Source organism: Poecilia reticulata, linkage group LG21, assembly GCF_000633615.1.
Source record: "Poecilia reticulata strain Guanapo linkage group LG21, Guppy_female_1.0+MT, whole genome shotgun sequence".
Classification (NCBI taxonomy): domain Eukaryota; kingdom Metazoa; phylum Chordata; class Actinopteri; order Cyprinodontiformes; family Poeciliidae; genus Poecilia; species Poecilia reticulata.
The window spans coordinates 5,675,367-5,694,884 of record NC_024351.1 but is presented as its reverse complement, the minus strand read 5'-3'; the positions used below and the strand labels follow the sequence as shown (position 1 = coordinate 5,694,884).

Genomic DNA, 19,518 nt, shown 5'->3' with positions numbered 1-19,518 from the left:
TTAAAAGAAAACAGTTATACATTTTCCTTAAATAAAGTATATAAGCTTATTTTCCTTACAGCTGCAGGAGGTAACTTTTATAAAAGATATTTTTTTAACATATTTGTTGAAACTGTACAGTAAATATAATAACCTGTGAAAAAGTGGAGCTCCTCTGCCTGCTGGTGCCAACCAGACAACCAATCAGAGCCAAGAGACGGGTCTTAGCGCTGCCAATCATCCTCCATGTGGCGCTGCCCTCTTCCTCTCCCTCTTTCTCTCTGCTACGCTACAGCTAGCTCATCACAGCATGCTAAAGCTAGTTAGCATAGCCACCGATGACGACAGCTAGAACATTTTCCTGGAACAGTAAGTGTTTCTCCACCATTAGCACATTTAGCAGTGAGTACGTGAGCTGATTGACAGCGCTAAGACCCGCCTCCTGGCTCGGATTGGTTGGTTTTGGTAGGAAGCAGTAGCAGCTCAGGCAGGCAGGAAGTGGAGACGATCGACCTTTTCACAGATTATCTGTCTCATATTTTGCTGTCACAACATGGTGACAATTTTAACAAATATGTAAAATAACATATTTATAGTAGAAAAGATTTGTGATGTGGACTTAGGATCACTGACCTTTGACCCAATCTAAAGTCTCTTCCAATCTCTAACTGAGCTGATRAAAGGTTTTTCTGTCAGAATCTTTTTTTTCTTATAGAAATGACTTTTWCCCYYMWWWTTWARKKRAWTWWYYKKTTYYYYTYCYYYTWWWAMKKTWWTYYTKSMAWTWAAAAAAAAAATCTGTTAGTCTGGCTCTAAAACTGTCATTTTGACAGAAACATTTTTTTTCTCAAAGCTGTTTAGACTGTTTGGTGCAAAAACATCAAACAGAGTTTCTGAGGGAACAAATKATTAATATTCCAGATATTTTGTGTTTCAGTTTTGTATACTGCGTAAAGTCAGGACTCCGTAGAGTAAAGAGAATAAACTACTTCTCCTCGCCTCTCTCTGACATTTCCAGCCGTTGTGATTTGTTAGCTRAAGGTTATKAATGTGCTAAAATATTCTTCCTTTTTGCMTRCTTCATTCTGTATGGAGACATTTTTATCACAAYCTGTGSTACCATTAAGTGTAGCAACGTGTTTACAGGCAGACATGCAATTAACTAAAGATGAATGTGACACTAAGTGCTGCTGCTTCATTTATGTAAGTGAGATTTTATGCAGAATACTTTGGAAGTTCAGTTTTAAAATGATTCCAGTTTTCTCCTCTTTGTTTATGTGTTTTTTTAATTTTATTTCTTTCCCTCTGTTTTTTTTTTTGCTTCTCTGCATTTTTTCCTTCTCTCAGTTTCCACCTGTCAGCTCTGGGCAGTTTCTCTGCCGGATCGTCGTTCTAATTAGCTATCATCGCTCTACTTCCTGCCTTCTGACACACACACACGCACGTACGCACGCACGCACACACACACACACACACACGCACGCACGCACGCACGCACGCACGCACGCACGCACACACAGGGTGTGTCAGCACAAAGGTTTACACGTTTCATTTACATGACAGAGATGCGCTCCAGCGGCGCGGCTGCAGTACACACACAGAAACGGCCTAAACAAACCCAGATGGTGTGTTTGTGCGTAACCGTGACGCAGCAGCAGCGCCTCCTGCAGGTGTATTGCAGCTGTCTGTCTGTCTGTCTGTCTGTCTGTCTGTCTGCCTGTCTGTCTGCCTGTCTCCATGCATCCAGACCCAAACATCAGCCCCCTCGTCGCCCTAACATCCTCCGTCTCCAGGGTTCAGCACAGAGTCTCGTTTTGCTAACGTAGTGAAACGATCTGGAAATATTCCACCACAGCGACGGAAACCAGAACGCTCGTTTCCAGGTGAGACGTTTCCAGGTGAGACGTTTCCCTCCTCAACTTTCTGGCTGCTTTCAAACAAAGTCAAGCAAAATGGGAGAGAAAAGATGTTTGGAAATGAACTTTATTCATTAACCGTTTGTTCAGTCATTGTTTCATACTTTCCTTCTTTCCTTCTTTTCTGTCTTGTTTCTTACAGTCCATCCTTCCCTAYGTCCTTCTTTGTTTCCTACTCTCCTTCATTCATTCTTGTTTCCTACTGTCTTACTTCCTTTCATGTTTCCTTCCTCTTTTCTTTGTTTCTTACTCTCCATCCTTCCTTCTTCWTTTCATTCCTTCCTCCCTCTYTCCCCTTCCTTCTCTCTGCCTTTCATCCATCCATCCTCCATTTGTTCCTTCCTTGTTTCATTATTTTCATGTTTTATTCATTTCTTCAAGCTGTATCTTCTTTTTCAAATGTATAATTCAACGTATCTTTTCGTTCTTTTTCAATTCTTTTCCATCTCCACATCTTTTTCTTTATCTCTTGTACATTTTGTTTGTTCTTGTCTTTTTAACCTCCAATAAATTCTCAGAAAATCATTTTAAATTCTTCACATCTCTGCAGAATTATCTGCTCTCCTCATTTGCAGCTTGTTTTTCACTCTTCCAGCCTCTTCATGCACAGCGATGCGTTCACTGTCTTTAAAAATAACAACAATCTCACCGTCTTTAAAAATAACAACAATCTGTCTCATCATCACCATGAGATTCAAAGTAAGTTTTATTTTCACCCTTTCTTCTTTGAAAAGACCTCAGCTTCAGTCAGACTGGATGGAGACTGTGAACCTCAACTCCCAGTTAGAGGTATGTCTGGGCTTTGACTGGGCCATTCTGACACACAGTGGGTGAAGCCAGAAAAATAACAAATATCCATTAAATAATAAAGTTTTATTAGAAATAAGTTCAAACATTTACTCCAGTGTAAAATAAGCTTGATTTGGAGTTTTCTGTACCTTAAAAAGATTCTGTTTTAGGAATTGTGTCTTGAACTGAATAACAGTTGTGAAGTTTTGATCAGCCAATCAGATCTGGATTTGTATGCAGGTGATCCTCTCATATCTTATCCTGGTTACACTGAGCCGACTGCAGTGATACTGAACTGGAAATGCAATAAAATAGTGGAAGACTATTGTTTTCTCTCTCACAATGATATGACTATGCAAAAAAAAGTATGAATTATTAAAAAGTTGAGCAATATGCATTTTATTTTAGTCCTGGATTTGTTTGCAGGTTTTAGTTTAGCAGCTGGAAAGGGAAAACTTGCTTTAGGGGTGTGAATACTTTGGCTATAAGTGTGATTACTTATATGTATTTGTGCTTTTCCTCTTTCTTTCCCTTTCGTTTTTACCGCTCTGACGTTTTTTGTTTTATATTTTCACCTCCTCTCCTGATTCTATGTTTTTACCTTCGTTCTCATTTTGTTTCTCATTTTCTGCCTGGGTGACTTTTAGATGAAATAACAACTGAATCTTATTGTGCGTCATGTCAGATATCAGAATATTAGCATGTTTTCCTGAGTGTGATTGGATCCACGCGTCCTCTGGTTTGGTTTTACATCGCAGGAACCCGCAGGCGACGAACACAAACACACCGGAGCAGATTTTCCACGATGGAACAGTTGGTGAGGTTTAATGAGAAAATCTTCTGCCACCCCTCGTCTTCGCTCTTCCTCCATCCTCCCTCCTCTTCCTCATCCTTCCTCTCTTGCCACCCCTCCCTTGCCTCTCCTTCTTCTTCCGGTGATTTATTGGTGGTCAGGTGGTTCTGGGTGCCCAGTGGTCAGGTAATGACATGCGTGAGTGTCTGTTTTCAAAGCTGCACGCTCAAAAACGCACCAAGCATCTGCACATGTGTGAATATCAGTCAGTTTTTATATAAATTCATCTCCAGGTTAATTAACATTTTGATTTATTTACGTGCTGCAGACCTGTCAGTCTGAGCTGAGGATGTGTGTGTGTGTGTGTGTGTGTGCGTGTTCAGACCTGCTTCCCGTCCGCCATGTTGCAGGGCAGCATGAGGACCTGCGATGCAGGGAAGGTGGTCGACAGCGACAGGCAGTGCTGCTGCTGACGGATCTGCTGGCCGTGAGTGTACACCCACTCCTGCAGGAACAAAACATATTCCAGTTATTAATCAATGCGTGCAGCCATGGTGTGTTGTTAAGCTTTCTGCACATTTTAACTCTTTCACTGCCAGAAAATTCTAACGTTAATTTACAAACAAGGAAAAATGTTTCTCATTTCAGAAGGTTAAACTCTCAAGTGTTTTGTTTTTACGGATAATTATTCACCCTGGACTTTGACGATGGTGATCATGTTTTATTGAAGCAAACACTTCTCAGAACTGAACTGTCACTTTAAACCACAGGTGTCAAACTCAAGGCCCGGGGGCCAAATCTGGCCTGCCGTAGCTTTTGATGTGGCCCTCTGGACTCCAAATTACATTAATAAGTCCTTCCAGTTTTTCACAAATCTGCAAAAAAACAAAAGTGTACCAAGATATTTACATAAAATACTTAGTAGGATTTTATGTTTTTGCTGCAGTTTTTTAACACTGAGCCGTTTTTACCTCCCTATGGCCCAAAATCCACAGTTTGCATCCAACTTTTCAGGCTTCAATCAGATTTTTACCTCCTTGAAAAATTCCTAGTAGTCAATAATCAAAACTTCAACAGAGAAGTCAAACTTTGTTCAACTGAAAGTTTACAAAACAGCTAACAAAATTAGCACTTTGTTATATATCTGGAAGCTAGGCGTGCTAAACACTTTTAATGTTAGCAATAATCCATCCATTTTCTTGCACCCTTGTTCCCTAATGGGGTCAGGAGGTGCTGGTGCCTCTCCAGCTATATATATATATATATATATACACACACACACACACACACACACACACACACACACACACACACACACACACGCACACACAAGAAAAAAAAAACACACACACACACACACACACCTAGGGGCAATTTGGAGAGGCCAAGTAACCTGACAGTCATGTTTTTGGACTGTGGGAGGAAACYGGAGWACCYGGAGAAAACCCACCATGCACAGGGAGAACATGGAGACTCCATGCAGAAAGACCGGGCCGGGAATCAAACCCAGAACCTTCTTGCTGCAAGGCAACAGCTCTTGTTAGCAATAATGCTGAGGCTTTAAATTAAAACTTAGCTTTGCTATCAGTGGATTAGCAGAAGTGTGCCAACCACCAAGTGAACCTCAGGTTGTCTAGCGGTCTGGATATCAGAATACTGAAAGTTTGACTTGAGGATCTTTGACTAGGCGCTAGCTTGCAAAGCCCTTTACATGTAATCCCATAGATTTTGCTGGCTTTGTGTTTTCCTGTACAAGTTCTGGAAGTATTTAGTATTGAAAATGGTTAAAAGGAGAAGCGGAGGTCTTTCCAGCTAACCAGTTGAGGTAAAATGTTTTCTGAAGAACATCTGAACGCTGCAGGCTTTATTTCACACTGACTGATTTATCGAACTGCTGCAAATAGAATGACATCAGAGGTTAATTGGTGCTCCAGTTCAATACATTATCTCACACCTGGAGCCAACCGCCGCTCAGTTACTGCGTGTCTTTGCACTTTTCAGATTCAGTCCCAACACAACCAAACCTACAACCTCAGCGCTCAATGAAAAACTGCTGAGTGTGTGCTTTTTGGTAGTTCTTAAGTATGAATTCTCTTAGTTATCATATTTTGTTATTGTAAGGTTAATATCTTGTCCTCCATTTCAGAAAGTGAAACTCATATGTTACATATTTTCATCAAGTAAAATATTTCAAGTCTTTATTTGTAATAATTTTGAAGATTTTGGATCACAGATAATGAAAATCCAAAGTTGAGGCGTCTCAGAAAATGTGAATATTTTGCAAAACTTAGATTTTAGAAACTCATGATGTTACACCTCAATTAAAAACATGTGCACAAGTTTCCTGAAGGGGAGCCACAAAAAGTAAAGAAGCTGGTTGTTCAAAGAATGTCGTGTCCATGAATATGAATAGAAAGTTGAGTGGAAGAAAAAAAACTTTTCAGAAGGTTGATATTTATTTACACAATTATATAAAATTTTTCTGAGGAACATAATTTTAGGTTTCTATTTCCTCTGAGCCAGAATCATCAAAAGTACAAGAAATAAAAGCTGGAAATATTTTCACTTTTTGAGATGAAGGAGAAACATTTGAATTATTTCCTCTAAAGTTTTTTAAAAATATATATCTGTTGTGCGTACATCAGGGTTTCTGCAGGTTTCACCAACTCAAATTTAAGACATTTTTAAGACCACTATGATCAGAATTTAAGACCTGTATAATGACAGAAATATGCAAAGAAAATAGCATATTTCATATAGTAGCATTGTACGAGTTGGCAGCGGATATGAACCAGTGGGAAAGACGAACATCAAACAGCAGATAATTAAGTCACTAATGATAAGATTAAAAAAAGCTAACTAGGTAATAAACTCGAGGCAGTTCAGGTAGCCGAGTCAAAGAGCGTAATAAAGATTTTTTATTCTTTTGCCCGACAGAAAAATAAACTACATGAGATTAAAGCCATGAAAAGCAACATCTAAGACCTTTGATTTAGTTATTTAAGGCCAACTTGAATATTTTTTAATGTAGGGGTGTCAAACTCCAGTCCTGAAGGGCCGGTGTCCTGCAGTTTTTAGATGTGCCACAGGTACAAAACACCTGAATCAAATGGCTTAATTACCTCCTCAGTTCTCCAGAGCCTTGCTAATGACCTAATTATTCTATTCAGGTGTGGTGCAGCAGAGGCACTTCTAAAAGTTGCAGGACACCGGCCCTCGAGGACTGGAGTTTGACACCCCTGTTTTAATGGATTTAAGATATTTTAAGATTTTTTTAGGATGCGCAAACACCCTGGTTTATCTACTGAATGTTACTAGAGTTCAAGTTTTTAAATCAAAAATAAAATGCAACATTGACTTTCCAACATTCTGCATTAACTCATTTATAACCGACTCCCCATCAATTTTCTCTTTGTCTTCACCTGAAATCTGTAAATCAACAACATATTTAAGGTTAAAATCAGGAAGCAGTGAGGCTCCACATAAGAGTGATACCTGGGAAAAGCTGGCCGATCCGCCAGCTTTCCATGCACACGTTCACAGCCTCAGAGGTAATTACATTACTAATGTTCACAATCACAGCTGTGTGGCTCAGAGAGATGGATTTCCTTCCGTCTATAATACAGCTGTCCACCTCTGGGTAATGCAGCTGTGTGATTGATTTGTGTCACAGATGACTGACGCAGCACGGATTCTCATCTGCAGGGTGATTACAGGCTCAGCCTGAGAGATTTTTACCCAGGTACAAACATGTATCTTCACACGAAATACATCACAAGGAAAAATAGACTAAAACAACAAAGTTATGACAAACGCTGCGTTCACACTGCAGAATGAAGTGACCCAATTCCGATTTTTTTGACGTAATGTGACCTGTATCTGATCTTTTCATGGCAGTGTGAACAGCTCAGGTCGGATTCTTTTAGAATGTGACCCATATCCGATACGTATCCGATTCAAATGCGACCATAACGTCCAGGCCGCCTTCATCCGAACTGAACGTCACTGATTCTCAACAAATCTCACTATTCTGCTCCTGATACGAGCAGGAAGGAAGAAAAACAACAACCATGACGGATTATATGAGGATTAAGTTGTTAATTTGCTGCTCCGGCCGGATAACAACTTCAAATATATAAGCTAAGCTCCACCGTTAGCCTCCATGTTTACTTCCGCAAACACTGAGCTCTTCTTCTTCTTCTTCTTCTYATGGCGGTTGGCAGAACACTGAGAATGCTGACGCTATGGCGCCCTCTACTGCGCATGCGGGACACTTTCAGGTCGTTTGCCCGTTTACACTGCAGAACACATACAGGAAGCATTTACTGGCAGTGAGAACGACACCGGCAAAAAATATTGGAATTGCCAAAAAAATCGGAATTGAGTCACTTTGGTAGAAATATTAGATTGACTAAAGTAGCTGGTAGATATCAGTAACTTTACTGCCAGTTTGAATTTGATTTGATGGATGTTTATTTCTATTAAGTTCTGTATTTCAACAATAATTACAAGATTTTTCTTCTCTGCACAAATGCAACTCTTAAAACAAAACAAAAAAAAAACACTTAAATGCTGACTATATGACATTCAAAGCTAATAAACAAGCAGAAAAAGGTGACTGTTCTGGTTGTAAATGTTTATAATGTGACTATTTTTAATTAAATGGCCAAAACGTGCTCACTTTGCAGTGAGCCCTGCAGACATGATTTGCAGGGCCAATTAAAAATGTTGGTGTGGACAACATGCTCAGCTCTGCTGTAGGCTGAGCTGCTGTTACATAACAGAATATTATTCAGTTGCTTAAAATTTTAAGCTTCAATTTAATTGGCAAATATGAATAAATCCAATCACTGACCCACAACATGTGCTTTTATCCTTGTTGCTTCTCCAGTCAGAATGACTTCATATCATTAAAGAGCCTCTAGCAGTTACACCAAAATACTTTTAGCATATTTAAGAAAAGAAGGGAAGGTTATTTTTATTTTTAAACAGGTAGTTACTAGAGAATTATTCCAAATTGTATCATTTGATTCTGTTTTTGACAAACAAAATTGTCGTTTTCTTGAGTAACGTTACTTTGCATGATGCTGTAATGTTAATTTGCACAGTGTTTCTTCTTAATAATGATTTTTCCTGTTATGTTGCTGGTTTATCCTCGTTGTTGATTCCTGATGAGGGAAATATGAAGTATTAATACATTTCATGTGATCCTACATGAGCAGGGTCTATCCTGCTGCGGCATAAATTTACAATAAAAACTCAAAGATGTTTTCATATCCAGGTTGTGAAAAGAAATTAGATAAAAGTTGGTTTGTTGTATTTTTTCTGGCAACATTTGAGTGTAAAGAGAATAAAGAAAAAATAATTTATAATGTAAAAACCTCTAATTTTCCTCCAACACTGGGAGATTCTTCCTGTTTTCCCTTTTAAACTAAAGTTAAATTTAATTCCTGAAGCTCAAGAACAGGCTTTCGTTTCTCTTTTGACTCCTCTGGATAAGAGACAGTTTCTCATTCTCACTCATTCCCAGTTGGTTTTACTGGGAGCTGTGGGACTTTAATCAGCCACCTTCAAGTCAGAGGCTGTTTTCTCCAGCCTTCAGGCATTTCAGCTGCTGACATGTTGGCTTTCTGTAAGCCCACTTGTTAGCGTGAATCACAGCCTCCACGCTCGCTCTAAACGTGGAGTAATGAGAATCCTATGGGTATTAATTATAACTGAGAGGATGGAGAACACACACACACGCACACACGCACACACACGCACACACAGGCTTTGCTGTGCTTGGTTAGTGAAAAATGAACACAGTCAGAGACGTACAGCAGAACAAATAAACTGGCCTGCAGAAGCTGAAACTGATCATCTGTTTTCTGTTCTGCACAAACTAAATGTCTTGAGATTTTCTCAGCTTTTTGAATTCAAATAGTTGCATTTTTGATGTTTGCAAACAATGTTGGAGACTTCTAAATGTTTAATAGAAACAACCAAATGGATATGCATAAAAATAATAGGAGCTTTTTTTCAGCAGGATTTTAATATTTGTGGGATAAGACATTGTTTTTTGGTTAAGGCAACATTTTGACAGATTTTCAGACAAGAATTACAAAATGTAGACAGAAATGCCGACCTTGAAATATTTATAATCAAATCTTCTCCAGTTTTCTGCCAAGTTTCAAATCATTTTAATGAGATTCCAGAGAAAATGACAGAATAACTGGAATTACCTGGAGCTGGATGAAGCAAACAGCAGCTCTACCTCTACACAAMCTGCTGCTGCTGCACACTTCCAGTCAGCAGGCTGAAAAACAAATACTTACAAGAACAATATCTGCTTTTGTTAGGTGAATTTTCACTAATGAAAAACATAAAGATGTGGTGAAGCTACCTGAGCAGATAGCCTGACTAAATAATGTTTTCCTTCATTCTAAAGCCGTAGAAAAGTTTTTATAATCCATCCTGGACTGATAAATGTTCGACTTTTTGTTAGTAGGTCTAGTAATAATCAGTCTGAAGGTGAAACTGAGTCATTTATTCAACAATGGAGCAGGAAGGTGTCATATTTTCTCAGTAGGTCAGATTGTTTTTTAAATAAATCATTTGAAAACAGCTTCTCTTTGGCTACGTTCACACAGATTTTGATTATCAATTAAATTTTTTTTACTGAAATATGATTCATTCATTCTACCAATCAGTGAACGGTTTAAATTTCCAAAGCAACCTGCATGTACGGAAGAAGAACGTTGACGTCACACAGCAACAGACTGTTTAAGGAAGTGATGATGGATCATTTTTAAAGTTTTTTGAGTCGACATTATTGACACGAGATCATAAAAAGATGAAGGAAGCTGAGACAAGAGAGAGCGCAGCTTTTGTGGAGCATCAGCTGCTTCTGATGTCACATCAATGATGTAAAAGAGAAATATAATCATTTTGACTGCAGAGGCTTTGAAAACTATCGTATCTGATGTAGTCAAATCTGATTGAGGGATGAAAAGATCGGATAAAAGTGGCATAAAAAGATGGATTTGTGGTGTATGAATGCTGGCTTCGTCTGATATTAAAGTTTGTTTGATGGTCAGATCATAATGTGAAATTGTTAATGACACTGTATTACCTTTTTCCAGGCCAGGAATGATAGAAACACAAACACATTGTGCATCCAGACACATATTTCTGTGTATTTTCTCCTAGTAAACGCTGACAGACTTACCTGACTGCTGCTGGGGCCCGCCTCTGCTCCTGCGCAGGGGCCCAGTGTGAGGACAGGCATCTCCTGGCCCTCGACCCGACGGGACTCCAGGCAGTTCTGCCGCTGTCGGATCACACCTGACTGGGAGTCCGAGTCGTCTGGGACCCTGAAGACGAGCAGACGTTAGTGGGAAGGCTGGGAAAGGGAGGAAGAAAAGCTAAAAACACCAAAAATACTTTTCGGTGTTGTTGGTGTTTTATTTTGAATAAGTAAATATATAAATATTGCAGCTGTTCAACAAACCGACAATCTTTTAAATGAGTCAGATGATTATTTAGGTTTAGTTAGTACATTTAAAATAAAAGTAGTCCGTATAAAGAAAACATGCATAAACATCAAATAAAGAAAACAAAGTACAGTAAACAAACCTGTTTAAAACCCCAATAATACCTTATACCAACCCTCAGATTTATTCTTCAGTTATTGCAGCTAGAAACAAACGTAGTGTAGCTGGACTCTGAGCTGAGCCTTCAGAGCCACATAAAGACAGTCACAAAGTCGGCCTTCTATCACCTGAAGAACATCTGCAGGGTTAGAGGCCTGATGTCTCAGTGAGATCTAGAGAAACTCATCCATGTGTTTATCTTCAGTCACATTGGTTACTGCAGCAGCGTCTGTCTTCACAGGTCTGCCTAAAACAATCAGCTCCAGCTGATGTGTTATCTACCTGAGCCAAAAACCCAACATTTTTCCATACTTTCCTGACAATAACCGGTTGACCTGAAATAGCCATAAAATTACACTTAGTCCAAAAAGTTTCCTCCTTGTTAAACTTTCTCAGCCTTTCTTGTTCAGATTTTAGCTATGCCATACACTGGAGTTTAAGCTGTGCTGCATTAATTCAATCTGCTATCTTTCTCCTTTAATAACCCGTTAAAGGTTATTCTGCGTTTTAAGGGTCACGTCTGTTGTCCCCTGAGAGGAAGCCTGTTAATTTCATTCTGGGGGATTAGCACCAGCGCATAAATGGCTGCTTTAAAAAGGACGGAGCAGCAATGTTTACGTGTGTTTTTATGGTTTGTATGTAGCATGGCTGTTGTGTTTTTGTAAAGAAGAGACATAAAGTGTGTGTTTGTGTGTGAGGAACGGTGTGTGTGGTGAGTCTGAGGAGCCGGGGCCCCGGGGGAGCTGAGCCAATCAGGACTGAGTGAGAGATTTGTCTCACAAAGGCAGCGAATGAGACGCTCAGGAACGCTCAGGCGTACGTGACGGACGGGGAAGTTGGAAATCACTCTCCTCTTTTATTTTCCTTTAAACCTGGACAAGCAGGTCGATTTATACGGGACTCGGGTCTTTTGTGTGTTTTCCAATTAAAATGTTCCATCTATAATAACGCTGCTGTCACATGTGATGCGACTCTTCATTTATCTTAATCAAGGATGGAGGAAAGCTGCTTCTGACCTTCATGTTGAGATTAAAAATTAATTTAAGTTGGAAAAGTATTTAATCTACAGCAAGTAGAAGCAGCAAAATACCAAAGAGTTTTGAGGGAAACAGGTTTAATAAGAAAGAAACTTTTTTAATAGAGAATAAGATTAACTGCACCACAATGCAAAACATTCAAATTATGCTAATGACGTTCATGTACAGCATTCTGTAAACGCACCGGTGATTTGTTTAAATGTTTAAATGTTTTTAGAAGTGGTTCTGATGTTCTCGACTGCATATAATTGTATTTTTTAACTGCGTATCGTCTGTCATGGTCAACAGGATAAAAGATTAAATGAAATAAATGACAGGATCTGCAAATTAGAAAAGCAACAAATCTGGACTCGAGTTAGAAAAAATTATAAATTAATCAACTTGAGACTGCAGAAAGAAAAGAAACAGAGAAATAAAACTATATAGAATAAATATATGTGTTTGAAAAAGCATATTTAATGTCATAATTAAATGTATTAAAGGTGTTAAACATGCTGTATTTCTATACTAACCCATTTTATTTTAATTTTATTGATCCGATTAATCGGCAACAAGGTGTTGTTTAACAACTGGCAGCAAAAACGCAAATAACACCTGAAATGACAGCAAACTAACTTTCTGAAATTAAAAAAGTAAGAGCAAAATCCTTCCAGCTGCATCATCCGAATCCAGACAGGATTACTGTCCAAAACAGAAACAACAAAAATTACAAACAGAAGTCAAACAAATCAGAGGAAACTCCAACATGCTGCTACTGCAGCCTTTTAGAAATGATTCAATGCTTTTCTCAGCCACTTTCCCTCTCACCAAAGTTTCTGATTACTCCAGAGATTAATGCGTTTTAAACTTTTGAACTAAACTTGTGCTTGCCTGCTCTGATCAGTCTTAGTGTGCCGCACTTCTGCCACGTTAATAAAGTCTGAAAGTTGGACTCTAACCTTTGCAGTGTGCTGCATCTTTTCATACGATGATCTACCATCATGAGTCAGCGAAACTCTACAACAGCAAATAAAGTATGAAAAGATCAAAAATAATCTTTTTTTCTAACAATGATCCAGACGGTAATAAAGCCACTTTTGGCATCAGCCTAGAAATTTCTCCTTTAAGTTTGCACGCTCAGCAGAAGCTTTTCCAGCACAGATAAGCCTGAAGAGGCATGCACTTACACACACACACACACACACACACACACACATGCATTCTCACTTGAGCTCGGGGTACACATTGTCCAAGTACCACTTGAAGGATTTGCACTTGAGCTTCTTCCGAAGTTCGACTCTGCCTCGAATGCTGGAAGAGACAAAAACAAAGCAGCAGCCAGTCAGGCTGGCAGATAAACAGCAGATAGCCACTAGCACCTGCGCTAACACTCCGGAGCCAGGATGTGAAATAACCCATAATAAGGAACAACACTGAGACAGATAATGAAATACTAAACAGACATAAACTGATGTGGAAATGTCAGTTTTCACATGTTCCTGACAGATAAACTGACATTTCAGAACGACTGTCTGTCAGCTGCTGCTGCTGCTGCACCGACTCTGAATGTCGAAGAAAACCTGCCACTAACGCACAACCCATTAAACCGCGTCGGTGTGGTGAAACATTTAGCTTAGCTTAAAATATAAAAGTAACACATGAGGTTCACAGCAATGATTCATCAGCCTCTTTGGTTTAACCACAGGAGACTGGAGGATACAAGAAAAGACTCTTTTACAACGTGGAGAAAAGCTCTTTAGTTTTCCGACTGCATCAATCCAGAGTCTGAATCCCCAAACAGCCTTAATGACGATATTCCTAAATGACTAGAGGTTTTCTACTGATGTCTTTTCAGACCACAACAAACACGTCAGTTGGGAGCATTAAACACGTTTTTTATGCTGAGTCAATCTGCACAATTCATAACAGCGTAATGTAGCAGTGAGGAAGCAAAGCGCTTATGAGAGTGAGTTCGCAACATGTGCATCTGGTGTATTAGGGCCAATGTAGACAGAAAAAAGGATTATATCTCTGCCAGAAAAAAACTCAGAAATTTTGAGATAAATCTTTGAAACTTTCTAGAAAAAAATCTTGGAAATTTCAAGACTTCAGTTGAACATTTTCAAAGTTTAAAAGTCAAATATTTATGACTATTGGAAGTGTTCTGAATTTCATAAAAGTCTTTTCTATGACATTTCTGAGATTAATATGAACATTTTTGAGTTTTTTCTCACACATTTTTGACTTGTGAAACTCAGAAATTTCAAGTTTTTCCTGGAGTACTTATGAAATAAATCCCAAATTTCTGAGTTTGTGGGTGAAAAATTTAGACTTTTTAAATTATTAAACTTTTTCTAGAAAATTTCTGAAATAAATCTCAAAATTTCATAATTTTTCTGGCAAAATTTCAGAAATTTTCTTGTTTTTTTCTGATAGATTTCTGAGATTAATCTCAAAATTTCTGAGTTTTTTGATGGAAATTTTTGTACTTTYTTTCTAGCTGCCCTAATAATGCGTCGTAGTTCTGCTTGCTCTTACTCTCCGTAGGATTTCCCTCGTGCCGCCGGTCGGGCCGAGTAGTAAAACAGACTGAAGTCGTCCATCCAGACCTCCGCTGTGCGCCGTGTGTTCCTGTTTCCACACACAGAAACACATCGATGCAGGAAAACACAATTATTCTGGGCAGATGACTGAAGAAAAAACAAAGTTAATTTCTGTTTTTCCTCAGTATACACCTGTCTGTTCATGGTTCGGTATTTACGGATTCATTTCTTCGTGGATTTTTGTTGGAAAGTTACTTCAGATTATTTGTGGATTTTTTCGTAGAGCATTTATAAAATATTCAGAAGAAAATGCAGCTGAGGAAACTGAGATAAGAGGCAAAATGCTACCTGCTGTTCACTCAGCAGCCAATCCAGGAGTGCTAATTATTTTCCTTGCTGCTGATTGGCTGAGCTCCCAAAATGGAAACAAGGTGGTTTCATTGTACTTTTCCCCCCAAATAAATCAAAAAAAGAGATTAGACTTTGATACATGAACATTTGTTAATAAATATGTATAGGAATGCTCCCTCAGACTGGTGTATACTGCAGGTAAGATACTAAATGCTCCGCATAACCACGTCAGAGTAGAAAATCAAAGGGTTTCCATTATTTGATGTGTTTTGTGCAGACAGTAGAGTTGAGAAGCTGATGAGGACTTTTAGTGTTTTCCTGTGCGACCAGGACTTTCTCTCATCAGCATTCTGTGAGTCGTTTCTGATTCTGATCATGTTGTGAATGAAGAAGAGGCTGCAGGAGGAAGGACAGAGAAAACAAATAAACACAGACATCAGGCGGCTCGGCCGGGTCACCTGCTGCGTTTAAATGCGGCTGCTGCAGAGGAAACCCGGCCCACCGTCCATGAGATCTGGATGATGGATGGCTGCGGCTACACATGTCTGAGCTAACGGTTTACTTCTCCGATGGTTTTTCTCTCATGTACATGAAATGCTAACATGTTTTTATCCAGAAGAGGATTAGGGCTACTGGAAAACAAATGAAAACAATTCTGATGAGTTCTAATACTGTTTTAATCTGTCAAAATTCAAACAGCATCCTTAGATATAGATAATCTAAGATAATAATTTTTAATTTAATGCAAAAAAAGCTAATAAAAATGCTCCCAGATTTGTAAACGTTCTTTTTATTAACACTGAAAGCTTGTGCTAAATTTGGAAGAGATGAGTTTTAAGATTTACYGGTCGATCTACGTTCCCACCCTCATCTATGGTCATGAGCTTTGGGTCATGACCGCAAGAACGAGGTCACGGGTACAAGCGGCCGAAATGGGTTTCCTCCGCAGGGTGGCTGGGCTCTCCCTTAGAGAGAGAAGCTCGGTCATCTGGGAGGGACTCAGAGTAGAGCCGCTGCTCCTCCACGTCGAGAGGAGCCAGTTGAGGCTCGGGCATCTGGTCAGGATGCCTCCTGGACGCCTCCCTGGTGAGAAGTTCAGGTCCCACCGGGAGGAGGGAAGACCCAGGACACGCTGGAGGGACCATGTCTCTCGGCTGGCCTGGGAATGCCTTGGGGTTCCCCCGGAGGAGCTGGAAGAAGTGGCTGGGGAGGGAAGTCTGGGCCTCCCTTCTGAAGCTGCTGCCCCCGCGACCCGACCCCGGATAAGAGGAAGAAAATGGATGGATGGATGGATGGATGGATGGATGGATGGATGGATGGATGGATGGATGGATGGATGGATGGAGTTTTAAGAATTGATTTGTCTGATGGTGCATAAACAGTTTCAACAATTCTGATTCTGAGAGAAAAGTCAGAATTCTTAGATTAAAGCAAGAAAAACTCTGAATTTTGAGATTAAAGACAAAATTCAGAAAAAAATCACTGCATTAAAGTTGCAATTGTGAGATTAAAGTCAGAAACCTAAGATTAAAGTACAAAAAAATCAGAACTCTGAGAAAAAAGTCAGAATTTTTTCTTTTGTTTTCAGTCGCCCTATAATCCTCTTCCATATTTTCAGGCATGAAACCATGTTTATATCATCCTTTAATCATATCTCTGTGTCTGTATCCCATCAGCTCATTTCTATTCAACCCACTGCACTTTACTCACCCACACTGCTGCAACAGTGAAGCCCATTTTCTCTGCCTCTCATCCCATTTTCCCCCTTTGTCTCATTCTCCCTTCCCTCTCAGTGTGTCTCTATTGTAATTAGCTATTAGCAGAGTTTCTCTGAGCTGTGAGCGATCTCATTGAATTGACGGAAACCCTCCATTATGAGCATTACACGCGCCGGCCGCGGCGCTTTAATGAACGCGGAACAGAGAGAGGGGACGCGTAATGCTTGTGGGCGTAGAAACATAAATACGTGTCGCGCGAGGGCTTTAAATTAGCGACTCCAGACGCGCGCGCGCGCTTTTACACAAAGCACAAGGAAGGAAACAGCATAATCTTTGTAATCGAGTTATCAAGCAGCAATTTTTGGTGGAGCATAATTCATAATCCTGTCTGCCAACAGAGAAGCTTCCTGCTAATTAAGCAGCGGAGCGACGCGGCTCTGTTTCAGAGATGCAAACATCAGGTCGTCGGGATGCAAACTAAAGTCATCATCCTCCTCGCAGAACAGATGTTGCCTCGGTAACGACCGACGGGGAGCAAAAAAAATGAACAACTAAAGAGCGGGGAAAAAAAGCATCTCTGTGTTGCTGTGAAATAGGCAGTTGACACAAAACAATAAGCTTTAATGGGCGGTTTGGACGGCGCCAGGCTCTGAAGGGCCGTTCGGCAGCCAGAGAGCCGGAGCTCCATCCTGCCGCCACCGCAGCCTGCCGCCGCCAATTAAACCGCGCCGCCAACTCAACTCCCACACCTTGAAGCTTTAATGTTTTGCTTACAGACAGAGGTTAATGAGTGAGTGAACAGCTGAAGGAATAATCTTTGAGATAAATCATCGGTCTGCGGCGTTTAGTGGATCCCACGAGTAACGCRGTGATGGAGTGTCGCAATTAAGCTGCTGCTCTTCTTCACGTCTCCCAGTTTGTCATGTTCACCGTTTACCAGCAGCCATCGGCTCAGGCCAGTAATAATGACTTGCATGTTTAAAAAACAAGCAATTAATTGTAATTATCAGCGTTTCATTTCCTTATTTGTTTTAATCCTTATCAACTCTGACCTGATTCTATCATTTGAAGGMGAGATAATCTGCTTACAGCCSTGATTGATCAGTTAATACCAGATCAATTCACGTGTTCTGAGSATGTTAATGGATTGCTGGGCTGCCTGTAAACATGTCTCCGTTTGAAAGGCGCGCAGAAAGAAAACAGCTTATGCTAATGGGATAATATTGTAGTGGCAGCTCAAAGGCTCCCGGGCAGCTGTAAATCCACCTTAACAAAGGCGCGAGCGCAGCGTGGTGGCTGCAGCGCGGTGGCTGCAGCGCGGTGGCTGCAGCGCGGTGGCTGCAGCACGGTGGCTGCAGCACAGAGGAAACCTCTTACTTCTACATCACGGCTGTCTCAGCCGGATGTCCAGTTTTAGTCCATGAACGATGTGACAAGTAACAAAAATCAAGTTATTTAAGTTCTTTAGAGATTAAAATGTTTGTGTCCAAGCTGTCTGTTTGATATTTTGTCCTMTTTTTTCTTCTATACATAGATTTTATGGGTTTAATCACCGCAGCATGATGCTACCTCCACCGTGCTTTACCTCAACAAATATCTCCGTCTCTTCTGATCATAAAGGATTTTTTCTTATGATTATATTTGACTTTTCCATTTGCTCTCCTTCAGTAACATCACATAAATAAAGACTAACATCTGGATTTAGACCTCGCTGTTGTTGTAAGGAGACAGCAGTGACACGTTTGTGGTCGAACTGTAAAAGTCTTACTTGATGTAGGTGTTGGCGTTGCCTTCAGGGAAAACGTACGGGTGTTTCTTCCTGAAGACGTGACCGACTCTGCTGCAGGGCAGGATCTCCAGACTGCCGCCGCACTGCCAGACCCGGAACGAGATCTCTGCGCACACACACACACACACACACACATCTTTACTGTTTATTTATTTTACACAGAGAAAAGCAGAGATGCTGGCACCACGTCCTCCTGCAGGTTATGTACAGCTGGAAAGCCAGTCTAATAATTAATTACATGTCCAATAATTCATTATCCACATCACTAAAACCAAACAAACTACAAACCTGCAGACAGTTCAATAATCCATTTATAACTTTCATCAATAATTTGTGCAAATCTGCTTATTTAACAGCCATTTTTTTCCCATATGTGAAAACATTTTATAATTATTGCAGTTTATAGACTTTCAAAATGTACAGAATCATATTTAGATGACAATGACATCGTCTGGATTTATTGCCATGAATCTTTAAGAGGTTTTAAAACTATTTTTCCTGAGACCAGTTAGTCAATGTAAAAAATGTAAGAAAAGAGAAATGCTTAAATAAATAGTGAGATCCACATATATACTAAACTAAAGAATCCAAAGTCAAACCTAAATATGTCAAATTATAAACACTTTCTTTTTGTGGGAAGAAAAATAACTTGGAAGTTGCAATTTTCCAAAAGTGGAAGAATTTTTTAACTTTCTGAGCTCGGAAATTTTCTTGTTTTTTCTAGAAAATTTCTGAGATTCATCTCAAAAAAATTTTTGGGAGAAATTTACTCCTCTTTTTTTTCTAAAACAGCTCATTTAGTATGACCTTAAGAGCCATTCTGTGCAAAAATACGTAATAAACATGTTTTGTATAATCCGTAATAGGTCACCTTTACGGGCTGCACAGTGGCGCAGTTGGTAGAGCTGTTGCCTTGCAGCAAGAAGGTTCTGGGTTCGATTCCCGGCCCCGGTCTTTCTGCATGGAGCTTGCATGTTCTCCCTGTGCATG

The 19,518-nt window shown here is 39.8% G+C and overlaps 1 protein-coding gene across 1 annotated transcript in view; it reads right to left on the bottom strand.

Annotated features, from left to right (window-relative positions):
- galnt14 (UDP-N-acetyl-alpha-D-galactosamine:polypeptide N-acetylgalactosaminyltransferase 14 (GalNAc-T14)) overlaps positions 1 to 19,518 on the bottom strand; it is a 142,894-nt gene that overhangs the window by 3,729 nt on the left and 119,647 nt on the right. The window contains exons 9-13 of the mRNA XM_008397341.2: positions 18,508 to 18,651; positions 14,666 to 14,758; positions 13,355 to 13,438; positions 10,688 to 10,832; positions 3,863 to 3,982 (exon numbers count right to left, since the gene is read on the bottom strand). Coding sequence (XP_008395563.1) covers positions 3,863 to 3,982; positions 10,688 to 10,832; positions 13,355 to 13,438; positions 14,666 to 14,758; positions 18,508 to 18,651 — 586 coding nt within the window. The remainder of the gene's footprint in view (positions 1 to 3,862; positions 3,983 to 10,687; positions 10,833 to 13,354; positions 13,439 to 14,665; positions 14,759 to 18,507; positions 18,652 to 19,518) is intronic.